Genomic DNA, 24010 nt, shown 5'->3' with positions numbered 1-24010 from the left:
AAAAAAGAAAAAATAAAGACTCTGCTTGCTTAGATTTTTTTTAAAGCCTGCATTTAGGCGTATCCAGCATGAATGTGCACACACCAATACAAAGGAGTAACTATCACATACTGACCGTGATAGTCGGGGGCTTTGGACTTCCAACACTGTCATCAAGTGACAGACCAGAGACGAGCAGGACAATTTGGTGGATATAACCGATCTTAGGTTTGGGTTTGTTTGGTTTGATCACTTTTGGTAATAATGCACCGTAATTCTGCATTATAAGCATGTTAAAGAAACAGTGCAGACCTAGATTAACAGAGCAGAGTCTTAAATCCTTCAGGGCATTAAAGCAATGCAAAAGGGAACCTGTTACATCGCAATGGCTCCCTGGAAGACAACTGACCCTCTCGTCCCGAAGCATCTTTTCTCATTATTTAAAGCTCATTGCCACCTTGGTTTCCAGGGAGATCAGGGCAAAGAAGCAACAGGGGGAATAATTCAAGGATAGGGGACACCTGACTTGGAACGCCCTTCAACCAGGGACAGATTCTTTTACAACACAACCCCAACGGACATCAGTGATACTGTTTTAGAGGTAAATAAAAATCATATCACTCTCCAGTATGTTTTAACGTCCCCTGGATTTACTGGTTTTAACGGATAACAGATAATCAGAGTTGGAAGGGACCTTGTAGGTCATCTAGTCCAACCTCCCCGCCCAAGCGGGAGACCCTACACCATTTCTGACAAATGGCAGTCCAATCTCTTCTTGAACGTCTCGAGTGATGGCGCTCCCACAACTTCTGAGGGCAGCTTCTGTTCCATGGGTTGATTGTTCTCACTGTCAGAAAATTTCTCCTTATTTCCAGGTTAAATCTCCCCTTGTTCAGTTTCCATCCATTATTCCTTGTCTGGCCTATAGGCGCTTTAGAAAATAGCTTAACCCCTTCCTCCTCTCTGTGGCAGCCCCTCAAATATTGGAAGACCGCTATCATGTCTCCCCTGGTCCTTCTCTTCCCTAGACTAGCCAGGCCCGGTTCCTGCAACCGTTCGTTGTATGTTTTAGCCTTTAGTCCCCTAATCATCCTGGTTTTGTTTCTTAGCTGCTGATAATTACTTGGGCATTGTTGGATTGTGTTTAATTAAGCATTCCAGTGTTTTTCAAACTTGACAACTTTGGGATAGGTGGATTTCAATTCCCAGAATTCTCCAGCCAGCATGTCATGGCTAGCTGGGGTATTCTGGGACTTGGTCCACATGCCTTCATGATGCCAAGATACTGAAGGATACTAAACTCTGCTATTTTGTTTCTTGCAGGAAATGCTCACAAGAAAGCACAGCTAAAGGTTTCCTCCCACCTCACCCAGCCAACTACACCCTTTTCCAAGGATACTCCACTCTATTCTTCCTTCTGAGGCTTTTTACTCACCGCTTTCTCCTGGCTGTGTGATCAGACAGCACTCTATGGTCGCCGACTATGCTCAAGTCCCCCGTTATTTGTGTAAATCTTGAATTGCTACACGTGGATTGTGTTGTTTTCCCATACGACGATTGGTACTCTAATTTTGTTACTGGCTGTAAGTCACCAGTGGCATTTGAACCCACCTCAGGTCCCCTAAACTTTACAGTGCTAGAAGGGGGGGGGTGTCCCCCATTATTTCCCCTCATAATGTGAAAGTGGGGACAGGACAAATACATATTAATGAAACATTCTAGAGATAGCCAATACCAACACGGATTGCCAAGCCTATTGTTTTAATAGGAAGCACCTAAGCCCTAATAAATGTTCATGGAAGCAGGATATAACTATCTACTCTTTCTTTCTTTTTAAAGGCAACACAAGGGACGTGTGTGTAATATGTACTCCAGATATATATTCTTGGAACAATACAATTACCATCAGATTCACATTAGGGGATCTAGCCTAATAAAAATACAAAATCATTAGAATTTGAAAAAGAGGTATTATGCTCGTACCATCGCCGAACCCCCAGGGAAACTAATTAATGATAATCCACTTCAAACCCCAACATGTTGTTCCCTCGATCCATCTGTCTTTCTTTGTCACACACTCCACATACAAATATGCATCCACACATTCAGGGCGTTTCAGTATTTCAAGTCGAAAGCTTTTTAGGGAACAGTGGCGCCGGGAAATGGCGTAGCCCCAAATGACATTTGCAAGTCTGCCAAGGTTCCTTCCCTTCAGGAAGCTGGGTCTCACCTGATCCAGGACGATTATTTCATCAGCATCCACCACTGTTGACAACCTGTGTGCAATGAAGACGGATGTTCGGTGCCTTACAATGTCTCTCATGGCATTCAAGATGTTCTGAAAGATTAAAGATAGGTGGCAGGAGGGGGACAACTCATCTTAAAATAGATTAGCAAATGAGAACGATTTAATCATACGTAGAAACAAGCTGCCAGCCATTCCAATGTCATCAACAAAGAAAAAAGTCACAATCTGATGCACAGGTAGTCCTCAACTTACGACTGTTCACTTGGTAACAATTCAAATCCACCAACAATTTCCGCAGAGCTATTTACGCCTCGTGTTTGAAATTGCAATGGCCGTATACTCTCCCCACATGGTCAAATAATTGCATTTCAGGCACCTGGCACCTGGCTCACCTTTACGACTGCAGTGTCCTGCAGTCACATCTCTGTGATTTGCAATGGGGGTTTTCTTTTTTGGGGGGTGGGGTGGGGGGCAGAAGGGGGCTGTTTCCAGTGTTTACTTTTGGTTTGCAGCAAAATAAAAAAAAACTCACTGGGCAAAATGGATTCAGTTAAGGACAGCATCATTTAAAAACTGCCAGAAAAAGTGGCAAAAAATTGGGTCCGTGATGTCTTGACTGGACTTGTGACCGCACCGACTTAGGTCTATAATTCTAGGCTCAATTATGATTGTAAGTCAAGGACTACCTATATTTCATGTAATGTACATGCTATGAAAACTACGAAAACCACAAAAAGATTCCTTCATTGCAAAGTCTAGACCTGCCAGGGATAAAATGAGAGGAAACTTTAGTCGCTAAACAGGAGAAACATGCCTGCTCCAGCAGGGTTTTTTGTTTTTTTGGCTTCTTTTATAATATAGGAAGGCAACAGACAAATTCTGCTTTTCCATAAATACCCTTTTGATTGCTTGTTGTACACTTTGGGGGGAAAGGAGTCACATTTTACTAGCTGCTTTTAAAGTGCAGCTGTGTTGTGTAAACATTCAACTTCATTTGACAACCTCATAATAAATATAGCAAAATGAACGGCAACAAACAAGTAGAATAAACAAGCTCACTAAAAATTCTTATCATGACCAGTGAACAGAATCCAAGAAGATTTTTCTTGACAGGTGCATCTGCCTCCTTCTGTTCTTTGGAAATGAACTGTGCATCAGTCATCCACAGTCAGACCACAGTCAGAGGTCCTGGTATGTCAAGTAACCTAACACAAGCAGACACAGTGAGCTTTTGCTTCGGACAAGACAACTTAGGGAAGTGGCCAGGGGTGCAAGTGTCCATGTATAATATTACGAAGCTGCCACTGTGATGTCACAGCACCTGCTTTGCAAAACCCTGATGCTTTACAACCCTACCTGCGAATATAATTTGGTGTCAAATGAAAGCATTATCCACAGTCAACTCTGCATCCCAAGAAAGAGGCACCCACAATTAGGATTCCGTGGCTCATATGCCATAATCATTGAGAGGGCCAATTTTTATGAATATTAAGTGGCAACCAGCTGCTTTCCTTCAAATTAAAACCTCACCCCTTAGAGTGAGCAGGTCAAGCAATTCCAACTGATCTACTTAATACTTTTCTGCTATAATTTATTCAGAATTGCGCTCATTTCTCCATCCAATTCTAGGAAAGCCGGTTCTCCCACTGTTTCACATTTGATCTTGGGAGCCTGGGATAGCAAAATGTAGAACTGGAGTGAAGATGCGGTGGTGATGGTGGCGGGGAAGACAACCTACCTCTTCTGTAATGGAATCCAAGGAAGACGTGGCTTCGTCGTAGAGAATAATGGGAGGATTCTTCAGGATGGCTCTGGCTATTGCAATCCTCTGCTTTTCGCCTCCTAAAAAAAGAAAGACGCATGCACATAAAGTCAGTGAAAGCTATTTTTGCTTGGAAGGCCATTCTGAAATGAAGGACACCAGAGAGCCATTGTGGCAGAGTAAGCCCTGTACCATTTCAGACAAATGTCCTTAAAATCCTCCAGTGTTGGAGCACCCCCAAATTTTGGAGGCAAGACGTTCCACTGATTAATTGTTCTCACTCTCAGGACATTCTCCTTAGTTCTGGTTCTTCGTTCTGCAATGTTCTTAGGTGTGAAAAACAATCATAGCTTCACTTTTTTCAGTACCATTGTAACTTCGAACAGTCACTAAATGAAGTGCTATAAGTTGAGGACTATCTGTAACCCAGACTGACACTCTGTTCTATCCCTCCTCCCCACAAGGATTTCGGTGTCTTCGCATGCTGTCCACTATTAAGGACACATTTTGCTTCCATTCTCTAAGGCCACAATTAGGGCTATTTTTCAAGGCCACCACATTGCCACATTATTACTTTGAGACTTAAAGGCCCTGCCTTTAAAAATCTGAAGTCCATTTCTGATTTGGGTGGCCTTGAAAGTAATGAATGGTTATATATGCGTCTGCTTTCTTGTGCTACATGTCAAAGATCTGACAAGCTTCCATTTTAATGTTTTCATGTTCTTGGTGATGTGCCCTTCTAACTAACATGGCCTTGTTTTAGCAAGCCACTTTAGGAGGATAATAATCTCATTTCACTTTAAGCCTTAAGTGGCTGTCCTGAAGCTGAGCAATAAACAGATATTGAACTATTCACCCAAGATGTGATTTCTGCTTCTCACTTCCTTTATAAAATGCCTACCCTGAAGTGCACTGCGTTTGCTATTGCTGGTATTTATAAAAGTAATGGTTCCATAATGCAAGGTTTTTTCTCGGGTCCTTCTCCAAACCCATTTCAAAGACCACCCATGATAATCTCAGGATAAATGTGAGAAGGAGCTCTTCAGCCTGTTACTGAAACAGTCTGGTTCTTAGAACAGTGTGGGAAGAGAACCATTTCAGATCCAATAGAATGACAAAGTCCTTCCGTTTAAGATACAACATGAATTCTGTGCACACAGCCACAGCTGCTTATACTCTGTAAAATCACCATGAACCTGTGGCATCTAGCATGCACACTTGCATCCAAGGATTTTATTTGTCTGTCTGTCTTGGATCCCCTTGTTTTTCAAAGAGGGGTCAAAGAGGCCATCTACATTAAAGAACGAACAGCCCTCTCTCAACAGAGGGGGAGGGATGTGACACTACCTCCTGTATACAACACAGTCCGTTCAGCAGTTCCAAGAAGGTTGCACACCCATCTGCACTATTTAGGTGACCCTGAAACCGCAATGACTCTCAGAAAGAGTGCTAATAATCAGATGACTCCAAGGAATATAAATATATCCTTCCATCCTCCACCATTCAGTCAGAACTGAAAAAGCGTATGAGATGAGAAGTGAAACGTCTTCAAAGAAAAACAAAGTCCAGTTGCCTTTTGAAAAAGTACTTTTGGGACAACCATGACGGATGACTGAGAATCTCCACAGATATCTCATATGGCCACCCACTTCCTCTCAGAGGCTGTAGGAGGCCTACAAATTATCTCCTGTTAGTAATATTATATATATTTTCCATAACTTTATTTATTTTGTCTCCTCTCTTTATTAATTTTAACTAATAACTCAAGGTGGCGAGCATATCCAACAAACCTTCCTCCTCCTAGTTTCTCCACAACAACCCTGTGAGGTGAGATGGGCTGAGAGAGAGTGGTCGGCCCAAAGTCACCCAGCTGGTATTCATGGCTAAGGAAGGTCTAGAACTACCCACCTCCCGTTTTCTAGCCAGATGCCCTAAACAGACTAGACCAAAGTCAAGAAAAACCAGGTTTAGATATAAAAAATCATTTAGAACATTTCTTGACAATGCATTTCCAGCAACATGATAAAATAAAGCGAGAGGAGTTTAGCATCTGCAATGTTCACAATGGTTATTGCATATACTTGGGGGGGAAAAGAGGTTTCATTTCTGTAGCAGTGGCCTTCCTGCAAACCTTCTCAATAAGTCAATGCTATAATTAAAAGTATAGCATTTGATTAAGAAATAAATGGCCATTTCTTAAACTAAGTTACTGTGTGGCTGCAGTTTCCAAATTGGAAATTAAAAGTCCAGCAAGATGTCAGCTGACACAAGAAACGAGAAAGACATTTACCCTAATAAATACTGAGTTTATATAAACAATGTGTTATATAAACCATGAACAAATAACACTCCTCTCTTGTTCCTTAGGTTTAAGGTTTATAAAAGTACCAGAAACAACTCTGAACAGATTTTCAATGGAGATCACTATCACAGATTTAACTATCCTGAAAGACTCTGGCATGCAACCAGGAAATCTCCCAGGCCACTGTAAGATAAACTGCTTAGCAGAAACTGGGTTTTCTGACTCTAGCCTCAGGGAAAGAGGGGACGGTGGCTCATTTGGGGGACAAGATTCCCCACCTCTCATCCAAAGCCCCCTTGAGTAATGAGCTACGCAAACAGGGCCAGGATCGGTAGGAATTACAGATTGCAAAATCCTGAGGGAGATTTTTAGGAGTGCAATATGTTTCAAAACGTAATACTCCTCAACATTAAACAACAGTTTGTTTAGTGACAAAGTTACAACGGCACTGAAAAAAAGTGACTTATGACCTATTTTTATGCTTACTGTCAACTCATAAAATATTTCTATTGTCTTTTTAGAGTTGCCAACAGAAAGGGAAGGGGGAGCAGTGCGGTAGTTTGGAAACCCGAAAGTGCATTCCATAAATAGTTTTCAAAGATAATAACTAGGTGACTGAAGTTTCTGCCACCCCAAATTCTAACTGGAGAACGTGGCTGATGACTCTTGGCTATGGATGTGTTCCATTGGATTATGTGTCTCAGAGTTGGCTACACCCAGGCAGTGCCGGACATTTTAACTCCCAATAAATCCTTCTGAAGTTTTGGAAGTTTGGCTCGAGACTCATGATTTAATTGGGGTAACTGATGGAATCCTGACACTTATGACCGTTCAGTATCCCCAGGGTCACGTGATTTACAATCAGATGCTTGACATAACCGTGTTACTAATTTAACAAGTGCAGGGATTCACTTAACATATGTGGCAAGAAAAGTTGTAAAATGGGGCAAAACTCACTTAACAAATTTCTTGCTTAGCAACATAAATTCTGGGCTCTGTTGTGGTCACAAATCGAGGACTATCTGCAGTTTCCATTTCATCAGAGGCTGCATATTACTGGACGTTGCCGCCCACTTTACAGGTAAGAACCAATCATGGGAATATTACGCTTATTCCACGAAATATGCAGCATTTGATTCTTCTATTGTTATATCTGTGCTGGGTGGTATGGAATCTAAACAGAACGTTCAGTAGCTGGCATTGGATGGGGGTTCATTTATTTACTAGATATTTATCCTGCCTTTATTACTTCATACGTAACTCAAGGTGGCAAATATGCCTAATACTCCTTCCTTGTCCTATTTCCCCCACAATAACAACCCTGTGAGGTGGACTGGGCTGAGACACAAAGATTGGCCCGAAGTCATCCAGTTGGCTTTCATACTTAAGGTGGAACTAGAACTCACTGTCTCCTGGTTTTAGCCTAGTACCTTAGCTGATAGATCAAACTGGCCCTCAAGGTACAACACAGTTAGTCCAGCTCCAAATCTGTCTGTGCTGATACTCCGTGCTGATACAGCTACATATCCTCCCAATGAACAATAAACCTTTCTGTTTGCGTTTTCCTCCAACCCATCATTTCATACTTTGATTTGGGGTGATGCAAATTAGACACACAAATGAAGACAGATATATGTGTCCCAGGATAATGTTGTAGGATCCAATCTAGGTTGGTTACCGGAACCAAAGGTTTAGTTTTCCAAGCCTTCAAGATTCCTGCTGGAGTCCATCCTCATCTCACCAGAATGTGTGCTTTGGGCTATTGTGTGAGTAGTATTTATGCCTGGTTGTGTGTGGCTTTTCAGTTGTTGATTGGGGTGTTGATGGCTGATTATTAAGTCATTGGCTTTTGTTTCCTTGTGCTGCCAAGTCCTTGGCTCACAGAATAACCCAAAGCAAACATTCTGGTGAGAGAGAAGTTCCCCGAGGATGGACTTGGAAGACTAAAGCACTGGTGCTGGGGACCGACCCAGATTGGACCTGGCAAATTAAATACAATTCTAACAGCATTAAAGCATCTTCTTAAACAGCGATTTTCCCCTTCTTTCGCTCATATATGGAGGCTGTCGTGTCAAACAATCTTCGAGCGTATTATCCCTTAACAAAAATATGTTTCCCTACAATGTGACACATGAATGCTTCTTTCATTTAAGAATCTCACAAGGAAAATTAAACAGGATTATCGTAAGTGTTCTCTACCACCACTGCCTCATCCCCCTCAGCTAAACGTTGCCATTAAATAGTCAGTTAAGAGAGACACGTCAACCTTTAAACAATTTGGACAGCTCCCATTTTTGATTCGGATCAGATATGTCGTGGGAAACCTTTACAAGCTTCCTTGTACACAGATGGACAGACAAGAAGTTGCACTCAAACCCCCAGCAGCCGAGAGGCAGTGAGTCACTTTTTTTCTCTCTTTCTGGCAAAGAAAGATGAATGGTGCCCATTTTAACCACTTAACCCAGGCAAAACAAGCCTCTCTGTCATTTTGGACAGAGAGGAAAACGGAAGATTTAAGGCACAATCAGCTTACCCCTCAAGTCCCCCCCCCCCCACCAAAGAGAGTCCACCCAACTGTAACTGACAGCTTACCGGTCTACTGTATTCACAGCTGTGATCAGACCCTGTTTGGATGTGATCCGATGACATTGTGACGAGTCTATGAAGATTCTCAGTCATCCAGGTCATCGTTTCAAAAATAAAAACCATTTTTGATATTGTGATGAGTCCTTGTGGCCTTGGAGATGTAATAACGATGAGGATGAAGAGGAAGAAGCAATTACTGGCTGCACGACAGCTTTGTATATTCCTCCATCTTTAAATCTGTGCAGCTACCACTAAATGTCTCCATCTAATCAAATACTGATTTGGCCACCATCCTGGGGAGGAGGGTGTGAGGAGCCCACCAACCCTCGGCTCCTGACAATAAAAGCTGCCTGAGCTGCTTCCAGAGAGGCACAAGACCAGCTGCTGGATGGCCATTTAATATTAAACTTGGCATTTATCTGTCTGCTGAGAAAGGTCAGGTTAGGAAGGCATACGCTGAGCATCAAGCCCGAGGCAAGACAGGGAAAGGGAGGCGCAGAGACCAGCAGAGACCATGGATTTCCTTACCTGACAGCTTCAGACCTCGCTCGCCTACTTGGGTATTGTAGCCATTGGGCATTCTGAGGATGGCATCGTGGATGCCCGCCAGCTTTGCCACCGCGTAGATTTCTTCCGCGGAGGCATTGATATTGCCATACTGGAGGTTGTAGAAGATGGTGTTGTGGAAGAGAACAGCATCCTACGACAACGGGCACGCAAAACAATGTTTATTAAATACAGGCAGTCCTCAACTTGCAACAGTTCACTCAGTGGCTCTTCAAAGTTACAATGGCACTGAAAAAGGGACTTGTGACCGTTTCCCACTCTTACGACCGTTTACCCTAGGGTCACATGACCAAAACTCAAACGGCTGGCAAATGACTCATATTTACGGTGGTTGCAGTGTCTTGGGGTCATGTGATCACCTTCTGACAAGCAAAGTCAATGGGGAAGCCAGATCCATTTAACAACCGTGTTACTCACTTAACAGTTTCAGTGATTCACTTAACAACTGTGGCAGGAAAGGATGTAAAGTGGGGCAAAACTCCCTTAACAAATGTTTCACTTAGCAACAGAAATGTTGGGTTCAGATGTGGTTGTAAGTCGAGACACTGACGGGCAATACAAAGGGCCTTTACAAAGTCAGCAGAGAGCTGGCTAGAATTTTCCATCAAGCCACAGAGCTCCTGAGACATTTGAAGAGTGGGCGAAGCTGCTGCTGCTGCTGCGAAGGTCATTCTAATCCAAGCTAGAGAGGTCGAGAGGAAGAACGGCCATCATCATTTCAACAACAATAGGATCAACATCACTTACAAAACAGCCCGGAAAGGGGACGTGGCAGGACAAGCCTCGCAAGGACCTACATAAACTCCCACAGGCTCTTCACTGGCATCTTGCCAAAAATAGCAAAGTGAGTTTAAGGACCAGCCAAACAAACCTGGTATCAACTCATAAAATGTTTCTATGGTTTTTTTAGAGATGCCATCAGAAAGGGAGGGGGCAGCAGCGCAGCAGCTTGCAAACAGAAACTGCATTCCATAAATAGTTTTCAAAGATAGCAACTAGGTGACCGGAGTTTCTGCTGTACAAAATTCTAACTGGAGAGCCTGATTGATGACTCTGGGCTATGGAGGTGTCCCATTGGAGAATATGAATGACGATACACCCAGGGGGTGGGGGAAAACCAGGGTCAAGGGTGAGAATGAATGATGCATCTCAGAGTCGGCTACACCCAGGCAGTGCCAGCATGTTCACTCCCAATAAATCCTTTGGAAGTTTTGGAAGTTTGGCTCAAGATTCACGATTTAAATGGAGGTAACTGCCGGAATACTGACACCTGGAGGCCAGGAGGCCTTTTACCTCCTTTATAGAATGATCTGGAATACGTTAACAGATTTAACAGATAATCAGAGTTGGAAGGGACTTTGTAGGTCATCTAGTCCAACCTCCCCGCCCAAGCGGGAGACCCTACACCATTTCTGACAAATGGCAGCCCAATCTCCTCTTGAAAGTCTCAAGTGATGGTGCTCCCACAAAAGTTAAAAGTGAGGAAACATTTCCAAGGTAGTGACATGTCAAGAATCACCTAGCTTGAGCATTATTAAGATATGACTGCTTCTCTGGAGCAGCGTTTCTCAACTGTGGCAACTTAAATGTGGACTTCAACTCCCAGAATTCCCCAGCCAGTGGATTCCATGGGGATTATTTTACTTCAGCTCCAGAAGCAATGAAAGACTTAACAGGAAATCTTTTTGATGTTTTCAGCTTTTGTGACTAGTTTCCGAAGGACATCAGTTCAGTCTTTTATTCTGGGGGATTTTAACCATCAGATAAAAACTGTTTTATTCACACACGCTGGGCCTGCTGACCTGATTTGTTTCTTCTTCTTCTTCTATTGCTTTCTTTATTTGGCTTCATTGCTTCAGTTTCCCCATTATTACATCAGTCTCTGGGCCTGGTGCATTAGAATGACTTTCAAGTTAAGAAAGAAAAAAAAAACGTACCTGTGGCACAACTCCTAAAGCCTTCCGCAGGCTTTCCAAGCTGACATTTTGTATATTCTTGCCAGCGACATAAATCTCTCCCTTCTGAGGCTCATAGAAACGAAATAATAATCTCATAATTGTGCTTTTCCTTAAAAACAAAAAAAAACAAAAAAAGAGACTCGGGATTAGAACATTTTTTGCCCCTTTTCAAAAAACCCAGGTCTTTATCACCGTTAAAAGAAAAAGAAAAAAAAAGAAATCAATCAATGATGCAGAATTTTGTGCATCCATGTACCCACCCTGACCCACTGCCTCCTACAATGGCCACTTTTCTTCCTGCAGGGACTTCAAAAGACACGCCACTGAGGACTTTCTGCCCCTCAAGGTATTCAAAATGCACGTTATCAAAGGCGATGGTAGCAGTCTGTGAGGTGATCTGCAGGGGTGGAGCCAGCTCTTTATCCTATTAAAAGAAGAGTCCCACTTTACACACTGCCCGGAAGGTATTTTAAAAAGCTTAACAAGCTAAACAATAGATCTAATTGAAAATGAGGCACAAGCAAATGCCTGAAAGAGGCTAAAAGTAATAGTAATAATAAAAAAAACCCTAACAGTTTCAGCCACAGGTAAATTTCTTTCTTTCTCTCTCTCCTCTTCTTTCAAGCTTAATAATTTATTTATTTTTTGCCAGAATGGTCTAGCTCCAAGCAGTCTTTCGCACAATCAATTCTGCATCATTAATTAAAATGACAGAATAAAATTTCAATGCACAGGGCACACTTATATAAAATGCAGAGATTACACATGCCCCCTTGGCTTCTCCCCTCCCTCAAAAGCTCTTTCAGAAATGCAATATTAAAATGAAGGTTCTTCAGTAACATCGCCATTAAAAGCAAATCTGGATTCATCTTAAACTAGCGTACAAGACAAACGTTTAAGGAAGATTTCGTAGGCAATACTCACCTTGATTTTAGTGTCTATGTTAAGCAGCGCAAACAATAAGTTCATGTCTATGAGTGCCTGCCTCGTCTCTCTATATACCGTCCCCAGGAAGTTAAGGGGTAAGGAAATCTGGAACAGCAATCCGTTCACCATGACCAGGTCACCAACAGTTAAATTACCTTTGTGACAAAGAAAAGGTAGAGGAGCAATAAGGCAGTTTACAGCTAGGTAGCTTAATTTTTCAAAATAAGTTGCAGCAAGCTTATTTTTTCCAAAGCACCAAAAGACAAGAAACTAAGCAAAGGAGAGAAGCAATCTAGAACTAAGGAGAAATTTCCTAGTGGTGAGAGCAATCAACCAACGGAACAGCTGGCCTTCAGAGGTTGCGGGAGCGCCATCACTGGTGGCTTTTAAAAAGAGGCTGAAATGGGTATACAGTAGGGTCTCCTGCTTGAGCAGGGGTTGGACTAGAAGATCTCCATGCCCCCTTCCAGCTCTATTATTCTACGTTCTATGTTCAAAAGCTGTTCGTCAACTCATAAAACGTTTTGTATACACGTTTTATAGTTGACAACGGAAAGAAGGGGGAAGAGAAGTTTCAAAGAACAGGCAGCAGTGTGGAATCGAAAGTACATTCCAGTCATATTTTCTTCAAAGACCGACTAGATGACTGAAGCTTCTGCCGGGCAAAAATCTAATTGGAGAGCATGATCGATGACTCTGGGCTATGGACGTTTTTCGTTGGATGATACACCCAGAGGGGTGGGGGGGTGGGGGAAGCAGGATCAAGGGTGACAGTGAATTACGTATCTCAGAGTTGGCTATGCCCAGGTAAATGCCGAATGTAAAATGTTACCTTCAAATAAAATCTTTTTTAGTTTTGGGAGTGTGACTCGAGGCTCATGATTTAATTGGAGTGACGGCCGGAATCCTGACACTATTATTAACCCAACTCAAATTTATATTCAGCACAGATTCATATTAAGGCTGAAATCAGCTGACAGCCACGTGTTTCAAAACTTAGCAGAAAAATGGGAGCACTAGGGTGCAACCCCTTGCTGCAAAACCCACAGCTTTCCTTGCCCTGGGCTGTGCCAGCTGGTGTGGCTGGGGGGGAACACCTGGGGTGCCACCACGAATACAGGGCATGCATTTGAAAGAGCAAGGAAAAGGATCAACCTCCGATAGAGCAGGGAGCGAAACATGAGTTTAATATGAAGAACGAGGTTTGGAGGCCAAAGAGGTACCTGCAATAATTCCCTTGCTGGCCATCACCATGATGGCCGTTAATCCAATGCTGAATATTGCGCTTTGTCCAAAATTAAGAAGAGCCAAAGTTGAGGTAGTTTTCAGGGAGGCATTTTCATAGTTCTTCAAAAATCCATCATACCGTTGGGCTTCATAATTTTCGTTATTGAAGTACTAGGAAAAGGGAAAAAAAGGTGGCACGATGTTCATCTCCTTAGGAAAATCCTGGCTGTTTTATGATTTAGGATGCAATTACAGTCCTTAGTCCTCAACTTATGACCGCAACTGAGCCCAAAATGTGTGTTGTTAAGTGAAACATTTGTTAAGTGAGCTTTGCCCCACTTTACGACCTTTCTTGCCACAGCTGTTAAATGAATCACTGCAGTTGATAAATTAGTAGCCTGGTTGTTAAGTGAATCCGGCTTCCCCATTGACGTTGCGGCCGCAAAAGGGGATCGCGTGACCTTGGGACACAGCAACGGTCATAAGTATGAACCAGTCAGTTGTTGAGTATCTGAGTTTTGATCACATGATCACGGGGATGCTGCAAACGTCGTAAGTGTGAAAAATGGCCACATTTTTCAGTGCTATTGTAACTTTGAACAGTCACTAAATAAATTGTTGTTAAGTTGAGGATTCCTTGTATCTGTTTTCTGTGAATCAGTTGGACCAACCACTCAGCACAATCTGACACATCAAGACATACCATGTTTCATATGTTCTTACTGGCCAAATGCTGTTCACCTAGAGATGCAGCCTTTTCATCCTAATAGCACCATGATGGCAAACCATGCGAGCTGCCGGCAAACTTACCTCACTGGGCATGCGCGTGCCTCACAGCTGATTTTCGGCTGGTTTGAGGGCTTTTTCACCCTCCCAAAGGCTTGAGGAAGGCTTCTGCAGGGTTTGCAGGCCAAAAACTAGCCCCCTTTTGTCACTTCCTGTTTTTCTGAAAATATCGGAAGTGACAAAACGGGGCTAGTTTTCAGCCTGCAAAGCCTGCAGAAGCCTTCCTCAAGCCTTTGGGAGGCCAAAGAAGGCCTCAAACCTACTGAAAATCAGCTGTGAGGTGCAGTGCAGCTAAGGGGACGGCAGGGGTGGGTGGGTGGGGATTACGCGCGCATGTGCAGGGAGCGTGGAGGGGCACATTGTCTTCTGGGTGCTGGCAAGCATGCACACAATGTTTGGCACAGGAGCCCAAAAGGGTTAGCCACCACTGTAACAGCACATTCTCTTGGAACACTGATCCATGGCTCATCCTCAGTGGTTAAAGAGCCAGGCAAGGCAACAGGTATTGGGTGGGGTTAAAGCTGACAGTCCCAGAATTACCCTTCTGTTTTCCAGATGAGTATGGATTCAGATTGGGGCAATTCTACTTTTACAGCTGCACCCAGGAAACATTAAGGATATTGTTCCAGCCTGCGTAGCAAATTGAGTTGTAAGCTTTTGAAACCCTTGTCAAATAAGAATAAACTAAGAAACGCCACGTATCTGCCCCATAAATCCTGCCATCTATCTGATGTGAAAAGGTTTCCTGCAGGAGTGGGGAAGGCAAGATTTTTTTTTAAAATGGCTTGCCGTTGCCTTCTTCCAAAGGCTGGGAGAGAGTGGCTGGCTAATTCTTCTGGAATCATATACCGACAATACATAGTTTTGTAGAAATGTTCTTTTAGCAAATGAAAATTTCAACCCTTTCCATGTTTCCTCACTATCCCAACAATATTCTATTTGAAATTCTTAGCCCATTTTACCATTTCATTTGTTCATCCAACGTTTCAAATATCAGTAAGAGTTAGTTCATTTTAACAATTACATGTCTGCCATTTATACATAATTCAACTTCAAATTCTGTCTTTTGTTGCTCTTCCAAATGCCCTGTTATCTACCTTGATTCTTTCTCTGAGCTCTGCATATGAAACACCTTGAAAACTAAATCCCCCTGGAGCCAATTGTTCTTTTGATTTCATCTTATATTTTCTCCATGTTTTTGTTCTAACAACTCTCAATAGGTTAACTAACCATTTTTCTTTGCCTGCTGTTTCTTTCCTATAAAATGCTGCTTCTGCTGAAACCAAGAAAAGCATTTTTGAGTAGAATCTAGCTTCATACTATTCCATATTCTCCATATTTTTGATATAGCGGTTTTTAAAATTGACATTAACCTTACGTTTTATTCAGGCCATCCACATTAGCTAGCCTTTCAGCTGTGCTGCTCACCGTGGCTTTGATTCTGAGCTTGCATTTCTGCTTTCAGTTAAACAGGAATTAATAAACCGCCACACAGCTGGTCAAACACGCTTAGGCAGACTTTTCAGTGAAAAAAGGCATCTGGCTCCTTTAAGAAGCAAATCAGGAGGGAAAGTATGAAAGGAGAAGCAGCATTCTTATATTACATACAGGTAATCAACAGCTTATGGCCCAAGTAGGTGAAAATTTGTTTATCTATTTAGGCCATAAGAGTGATCCTTTCAGTCATTGTTCCTAACAGAAAGGAATAAAAAAAAAATCTTCTTTTTGAGTAAAGGGTACAAAAAGACACGCATTGTTAACAAGGGCTACCCCAGGAAGCGACAACATGAAAAGTTAAAAATGTGAATGGCTTACCTTCACAGTTTCATAATTCAGCAGGGAGTCAATGGCAGCGTTCCCTGCATCGTTATCCGCTTTGTTCATTTCAATCCTAAATTTAGTCCTGCAAGACAAAAGGTTGGCAGAGACAGTTGTTCCCATCCAGGCAGTCAAATCTCACCAGAGAGTCCTGACAACAGCGGAACCCTCTTACCTCCACTGCGTAAGTCCTATTGTGAATGCCGTGTATGCTCCTAATGTCCCCAAGGTTACGAGTGCGAAATGTCCACCACATTTATAATACTGCAGGGAAGAAAGAGAGAGAGAGTGGGGGGGAAAAAGGGATTCAAATCATTTTAATTAGAACATCAATGTACAGACAGCTTTCTGGACAAGACATACATAAAAGAGGCAACAATAATAACTGCCTACATGCCGAAGAGAAGTGAAGTGGAAAGATTATGGTAAAGGGAGTTTAGCTCCTTGACACCATGTACACTTAGGAGCAGCTCCACAAGGCCGCAGACTCTTAGATACAAACACTCAACTTGTGCTCTTGAGCTACTGCGCTTACAATGGAGAAGGGAAAGGATCTTTACACACAAGAAGCGCGTAGAGAGAGCTGTTTTCAACCAAAATGAATGGAAGTAATGATTCAAGGAAAAGATGGGCAGATTACCAGATTTGTCAGGAAATAAACTGCGATGATTCCAATTAAGATAAGATAACCTTTATTGTCAACTTTTTCCTTGTACACACTGGCACACATTAAAAATGAAAATTCTGATGCGCACTCTCAAAATACAAACACATGCATAAATTAATTAATCACAGTCCATCCTGAATACATAGTAGAAGAAAAAGAGTTCTGGGAGCTAATAGCAATAGCACTTAGATACCGCTTCACAGTGCTTTTACAGCCCTCTCTAGGTGGTTTACAGAGCCAGCATCTTGCTCCCAACAACCTGGATCCTCATTTTAGCAACCTTGGAAGGATGGAAGGCTCAGTGTTGAGCCGGTGAGACTTGAACTATTGGCAGTCGGCAGTTAGCAGAATTAGCCTGCTATACCGCATTCTAACAACTGCACCACCAAGGTTGATCCTGTATGGTACAAAGCTACTCCAGAACAGTTTTATCAATAGTTCCTCTTTCACTAGCTATCATCTCCATATCCAATATGGACTGGTGGTCATATAACCGTTTAGCATTACGATTCTTCTTTCTTGTCATAATTCTTAAAGAATCACTCAATCCGGATGGGTCTTTCATTTCCAAAACCCCAACACTTTTGAGAGCTGAAGCACCTGCAGCCAGGTAAGGCACTGCCGTAACTCTGCATAAGGCCCCATCGTATGATGATATTCTATGCTCGTAGAAAGATTTCCCAGATTTCCAAGGAAATAATTGCTATTCTGTTGAAAGGTTTTGGGATAGTCCAACCCGGCATATTTGCATGACCTGAATGGGAGCTTCTGGGCACATTTTACCCTCAGCAGCAAGATCAGGAAACAAATCGAAAGCACCCTAAAGCCTCTATTTCTTTTCCTTTAGGCCAGCGTTTCTCAACCGTAGCAACTTGGAAGGTGTGTGGACTTCAACTCCCAGTATTCCTCAGACAGCGTAGCCGGCTAGGGACTTCTGGGAGTTGAAGTTCACACATCCTCAAGCTGCCGAGGTTAAGAACCCAGTCCCAAAATGATACTTATTACTCCGTCACGTGTGAGTCTTTGGCATTTGGGTATCTGGAGCAGCAGCTGTGAGAGATTTCACACTTTTAAGCTCCCATTAGAATAGGGTTTATTTCCTTCTCTTGGTACAACGCAAACCCCACCCATTTAAATGAAAGATACCCGGCATCGTTCACTCCAAAAGCCGCCACTGTTTGACTTCGGGATGGGTTTCATATCCTGCCTTTATATTCCTCTTTGGGATTTGGCACAGCGCTTGTGGATCTGTGGCTTGAAAGTCTGACTAATTTAAGGAAGGGGGAAGGATCGTGTGTGTGTGTGCTCTTAAACCTCAACCTGGTTCCAATGCTGTGGAGTATTGAGAACACCAGATGGAAAGCATGGAATAGAAAAAGGAGCATCTGGGCCCTTGTATAAGCATTCTGACAGCCAGCCTTCCCGGCCATCATCTGTGAGCATCGCTCTCTCTTCGCTTTTGCGCTGCATTGCTGAGAAGCAGAGGCTGCCCACAAGTGGGGAGATATTACGCAGGTGGTCCCCAACTTAGGACCAAAACTGGATCAAGGACTTAAGGGATCACCAAAGGATTGGTCATTCCGTGAACAACATGGATGTTAAAGCAAATGCAGCATTATCCAATGGGCATTTTTTTTTTTACTGTTTTCTCTGGAAAGGATGTTGGAAATCATGGACATGGGACCACGAGATGCTGCAAACATGTATAAATGTGAGCCAGTTGCCCAGCACCTGAAATGTAGTCACGTGAACGCATTGGGGGAGGGGGGGGAGGAAACGTACAATCGTCAGAAATGCTTTACGGGGCATAAAGCATCCTTTCTGATAACGGTCACTAAGCAAGGACCACCTCTACCTGTCAGGGTCCTCCTGCCGCTATACAGTAAACATGGAGCATTCTGCAATGTAGGGAGGCTGGCTATGCAAAGCATCAGAAAGGAGGATTTTGGAAAATTGGGGCAAGCCAAGCACCTATCCCCTGAGCATAAAAAACAGCAGCAGCCCCTTCCGTAAAGCCCCCCGCAGCAGCTCCTGTACCGGCATCGTATTCAGATGGTGTTTAGTGGATGCTGCTCTTTATAGATTAACAGCCACGAACATCCAGTGGTGCCCTTTTTTTTCCGTGTTTGCAATTCCTTAAGAATAATAAAGCACCAATAGCTGCCCTGGAGATTTACGCTATCAGCCTCTTGCCCCCAATAATCTGGCTCCTCATTTTACCGACCTCAGAAGGCTGAGTCAACCTTGAGCTGGTCAGAATCGAACGGCTGGCAGTGGGTAGAGTCAGCCTGCAATACTGGATTCTAACCCTTGTGTCACCGGGGCTCTCAAAGGGGGTGAAGGGGAAGCAAAGGGCAAGTGGGGCCCGCATTAGGTGGCTACAACAGCCTTCCTTTGCCTTTCTGACCCCTTCTTTGTCCTCTTTTCCTCAAGAGGATTCTGGGAAAGGCAAGGAACGGGCCACGCCTAGCTCCGTGGACATCTGAGAGCCATCAGGCGTGGATCTCAAACAAACGATTGGCGCCGCAACTGAATGAAAAGGACACGTACCAAAATCCCGCTCACGAGGGCCACCTCAAACAACGTGGGCCCCAGATTAAACACCAGGGCACTGAGCACAAAGCTGATGCCGCGGGTGCCTCGGTCGATGGCCTTGGACAGCGCTCCCGTTTGCCGACTCAGATGGAAGCCCAAGTCCAGCTGGTGCAAGTGGAGGAAGACGTTTCTGGCTATCCTCCGGATGGAGCTCTGGGCCACTTTCCCAAAGACGGCATTCCTGGCTTCGTTAAACAACGCTGCGCCTGCTCGCGAGGTGCCATCTGGCAAAAGGAGGAGGGGAAGAGAAAAAGGCTTTAATTTTTTTAATTAATTTTAATTTTACGCCTCCTCAGCACGCTTTTAATACCCCCACACTAACGATCCCGGATGAGAAGTCAAAGGTTATCAGTTAGGTCGCTTTTAAACAGATTTCATCTTCAGATATATGGGATTGTTTTTTTTTTAAAAAAAAAGCAAAAGCAGGCCTGGAGACTAGGCTATTGTTCCAGGAGATAAGACCACCCAGGAGAATCGCAGCCCTGTTCACATTCTTCATGATAACAAAGTAGAAGGAACTCCAGTGAACAACGTTCACCCCAGATGCTTCCCCGTCAAAGGTCATGTACACCAATGTTCCCAAGCTTCCCGAAGAAAGTCAGCACCTGTCAGCAGATTAAAGCATCACACTTACATCCAATCAGAACAGCTGTTGCCATGGTTGCAACTGTATTGGGTGCATCACTCAGGTTCAGAACATTTCCAGACAGCTGGTTGAGGTTGTCTACTGCATATTTAAACATGAAGGGAACCACGATGTTCATAGCCTAAAAAGCATAAGATATTGTGCAAGATCGTTACGAATATGCTTTATGCAAGGCATGCAAAAAATGCTTTATTTATAACGTATAAATGTTTTCTCTGAAGAAGCTGAAATGGTGATATTCTGCAACTGTCCACTTAGAGAACTATGGCCTTCAGGCACCACAGCGTAAGAGTACAAGGTCTGCCTGCCTGCCCAGAGCAGAAGTGAAACGTTTTCCCCTTTTCATAAGAAACAGCCTTCATGTCATGCCCCTGTCGGAATCTGATTCCGAGGGGGAGGCTGAGCAGCTGACAGGGAGTGGGAGTGTGGCTCCCTTGGCTGTGGAAGAAACTGGGGAAGGGCAAAGTCCGGCTGGGCAGAGCAGGGGAGAGGTAGAACAAGGGAGAGGGAGTTCAGAGGAAGACCCAGGCCCATCCCCTTTTCATCCTATTGGGGGTGGGAACGTTGCCATCACTTTGTATATGTGATTTACGCGCTCATTTTCTCAGATTATTTTGTTGTTACCACTTGAATTCCAGTAAAAGATATCTTTTCTCTAATTAATGGAGTCTAAATATTTCTTTCTTGGATTTTGAATGGAGCACCATCTGACATTATTCTGAATCTCACTTTACCAGCCCAACCAGAGAATTAAATTTTTTCCGAGGGGGTCTGAACACAATGTCTAATCCAGCCAGTGACCAAGAAGACCTGGGAGCGACTGGAGGCATTTTCCAGAAGGGGCAAAACACCCATTTGAGGTGTGGACAGATCATAAAAATTTGGAGGCTTTGAAAACGCCTCGGAAGCTGTCTCCCAAGCAAGTTCCCTGGGCACAGTGCTTTAAGCGCTTTAATTTTTCATTGAAGTACATTCCAAGGGGGAAGAACTTCATGGCAGATGCTTTATCTAGATTACCTCAATATAACAGTGCTCGCCAAGAAGTGGTATGGCCGATTGTCCCAACCAAACAGTTGGCGGCTCCAGTGGTTACCAGAGCCCAGAAAAAGAAGGAAGTTGATTTATCAAATGATTTATCCGCACAATTAAAAGAGGCTCTAAAACTTGATGATTGGTTTCTTGCTCACTCAAATAACTGTACGGTTAGAGATGGATTGGCATGGGTGGGGGCCAAATTATATGGGCCAGCAAAGCTGAGAAACCAAATATTACAGCAAGCTCATGACTCTAAAGCCGCTGGACATTTTGGATTCGTGAAGACCTTACACTTGGTTAAAAGGCAATTTTGGTGCCCTACCTTGAAAAAGGACATTGAGACTTACGTGGCTAGCTGTCCTATCTGTGCCTCAGCCAAACGGCCTCCTGGTAAACCAGCAGGCTTACTACAAAATGTGGCTAGACTAACTCCTCCATGGAAAGAAATCTTTATGGATTTTATAGTGGAATTACCTGAAAGTCAGGGAAATACAGTTATTTGGGTAGTAACAGATTTGTTTTCCAAACAGGTACATTTCATACCTTGTCCAGAAATCCCATCTGTGAAAATGTTGGCTAAACTGTTTATTTTACATATCTACAGGTTACATGGGGTTCCTGAACGCATATCTGAGACAGCGGTGTCCAGTTTACCTCAAACTTTTGGAAGGAGTTCCTGAAGTTATTGGGCTCTGCCCAGGGCTTAAGCTCCGCCCACCACCCACAAACCAATGGGGCTTGTGAGAGAACTAACTCGGTATTGGAACAGTATCTTCGATGTTATATAAATTATCAGCAAGATGATTGGGTTGACCTACTACCATTCAATGAGGTGGCATATAACAATTCGATACACAGTAGTACTGGGTTTACTCCATTTAAAGTGGCTTCAGGACAAGACTTTGTACCCATACCCGAGCTTCCACAGGAGAAAACCTAACATTCAGTCATTAGATGAATGGATAACACAGCTCCAGCTTACCTGCCCGGTTACCCGAAAGCGTTAGATGATGCTCATCAAGCCCATAAAAAATTTGCAGACAAAAAGAGAACTCCACAAAAACCATATCAAGTTGGTGACAAGGTCTTTTTATCCACCAGATATTCGCAGACCACACAAAAGTCAAAAAAGCTTGGACCTAAGTATGTCGGACCTTTCCCAATTGAAAGAATTGTGAACCATGTGGCAGTCCAACTGAAATTACCTAAAACCCTCCGACGGATCCACCCTGTCTTCCATGTTAGTTTATTAAAACCTGAACATACCTCTGACTTGAGACCGACTCAGGCCGATCCTCCTGTGCCATTGTTAATTGAAGGTGAACAACATTTTGAAGTTAAATAAATTTTGGATTCTCGAAAACAAAGGGGTCAACTCCAATATTTGGTTGTTTGGAAACATTTTGCTCCTTCCCAGTACGAATGGGTAAATGAGAAGGGTGTTAGAGCTCCTAAGCTTGTCAATATCCTGATAAACCCTAAAATATAGTATTATGGTGTTACATGTATATTTTCTGTTATCTTCTATTTTTATCTTTTATAGAACTAACCCCTCTTTTACAGGAGGGCCGAATGTCAGCCTTCAAGATTTTCTTCCTTTGCTTTGCATCTTTTGGCTGTCATAAGTAACGGGGGGGACAGGGGACATAGTTATGGGAAGCAAGCTGTATAAGTTGGGGGTGTTCTTGCTTAGGTTTCTATCCTATGCTATGCGCAGCCGTAACTCTTTCTCAAAATATGTCAAGGTCAACGGCCAGAGGTCTCATCACTACCTGGAGATGCCCACATGATGCTATACACAACTTTTAATTGGATGAGCCAATTGAGCTATTGGGTGTGGGAACGTTGCCATCACTTTGTATATGTGATTTACGTGCTCATTTTCTCAGATTCTTTTGTTGCTACGACTTGACTTCCAGTAAAGGATAACCTTTCTTTAATTAATGGAGTCTAAGTATTTCTTTCTTGGATTTTGAATGGAGCACCATCTGACATAAATAGCTCTAGTCTGCATGGAATGTATTTTTAGAGCCAACAGAACCTGCTCCAAGTGTTTCAACCGCAAAACTTTGAGGACAGAACTCCATTGCCTTTCTTGACAAGGCAGACATTAAGCCAGGATAAACCTGGTGTATCAAAAGGCAAATGGGGGAAAGGTTACCTTGCCAGACAGAAACTGAAATTCACCCCTGAAAATTGGCTAGGAGAAAGAGGAACATTCATATAAAGGTAGTGCTCGACTTACGACTACAATTGAGCCCAAAATTTATGTTGCTAAGTGAGAAATTTGTTAAGTAAGTTTTGCCCCATTTTACGACTTTTCTTGCCGTATTTGTTAAGTGAATCACTGCAGTTGTTAAATTAGTTAACCCGGTTGTTAAGTGAATCCAGATTCACTGACTGTTGACTTTGCTCGTCAGGAGGTCACCCCGGGACACAGCAACCATCATAAATATGAGTCAACTGCCAAGCATCTGAATTTTATTCACGTGACCACGGAGATGCTGCAACGGTCATAAGTGTGAAAAATGGTCCTAAGTCATTTTTTTCAGTACTGTTGTAACTTCACTAAGCGAACTGCTGTAAGTCAAGGACTACTGTAGTTTTACAAAGGATGTGCCCAAAGTAGAAATGGAATTCAACAATTAATTTTAACTTATTCAATGTTGTTGGCGTTGCCTGATTCTAGATAATTCTGGGTGGCTCACAACATAAGGACAATATAGCACATGAATAATTAAGAAAACATGAAGAAAAAAAAGAGCATGAAAAAACAAAAGACAAAATGGTTGTCTCGCCAACAGTGCACAATGCGTGTGGTACAAGTGCAAAAATTCAGCACCATGTGGTCAATTGAGAGCAACATGATGTTCCTGGGACATCGTTTCCTGATTTGGATCCAGACTC

General features: G+C 43.1%; 1 protein-coding gene and 1 long non-coding RNA gene across 3 annotated transcripts in view; one reads left to right on the top strand and one right to left on the bottom strand.

The window, feature by feature from the left end:
* The window catches only part of LOC148124756 (uncharacterized), an 801081-nt gene that overhangs the window by 628384 nt on the left and 148687 nt on the right, over nucleotides 1–24010 (top strand). The window lies entirely within an intron of this gene.
* ABCB7 (ATP binding cassette subfamily B member 7) overlaps nucleotides 1–24010 on the bottom strand; it is a 72800-nt gene that overhangs the window by 6973 nt on the left and 41817 nt on the right. For both annotated transcript variants that reach the window (XM_026703115.2, XM_087940870.1), the window contains 11 exons: nucleotides 20057–20189; nucleotides 19378–19646; nucleotides 16336–16424; nucleotides 16158–16245; nucleotides 13553–13727; nucleotides 12327–12484; nucleotides 11663–11826; nucleotides 11382–11511; nucleotides 9406–9577; nucleotides 3966–4069; nucleotides 2210–2317 (listed from right to left, as the gene is read on the bottom strand). In XM_026703115.2, the coding sequence (XP_026558900.1) occupies nucleotides 2210–2317; nucleotides 3966–4069; nucleotides 9406–9577; nucleotides 11382–11511; nucleotides 11663–11826; nucleotides 12327–12484; nucleotides 13553–13727; nucleotides 16158–16245; nucleotides 16336–16424; nucleotides 19378–19646; nucleotides 20057–20189 (1590 nt within the window). The remainder of the gene's footprint in view (nucleotides 1–2209; nucleotides 2318–3965; nucleotides 4070–9405; nucleotides 9578–11381; nucleotides 11512–11662; nucleotides 11827–12326; nucleotides 12485–13552; nucleotides 13728–16157; nucleotides 16246–16335; nucleotides 16425–19377; nucleotides 19647–20056; nucleotides 20190–24010) is intronic.

Source organism: Pseudonaja textilis, chromosome 12 (genome assembly GCF_049901715.1).
Source record: "Pseudonaja textilis isolate UNSWEBS1 chromosome 12, rPseTex1.2, whole genome shotgun sequence".
In the NCBI taxonomy this organism is placed as follows: Eukaryota; Metazoa; Chordata; class Lepidosauria; order Squamata; family Elapidae; genus Pseudonaja; species Pseudonaja textilis.
The sequence above is the reverse complement of the archived record's forward strand: the minus strand, read 5'-3'. Positions and strand labels throughout refer to the sequence as shown.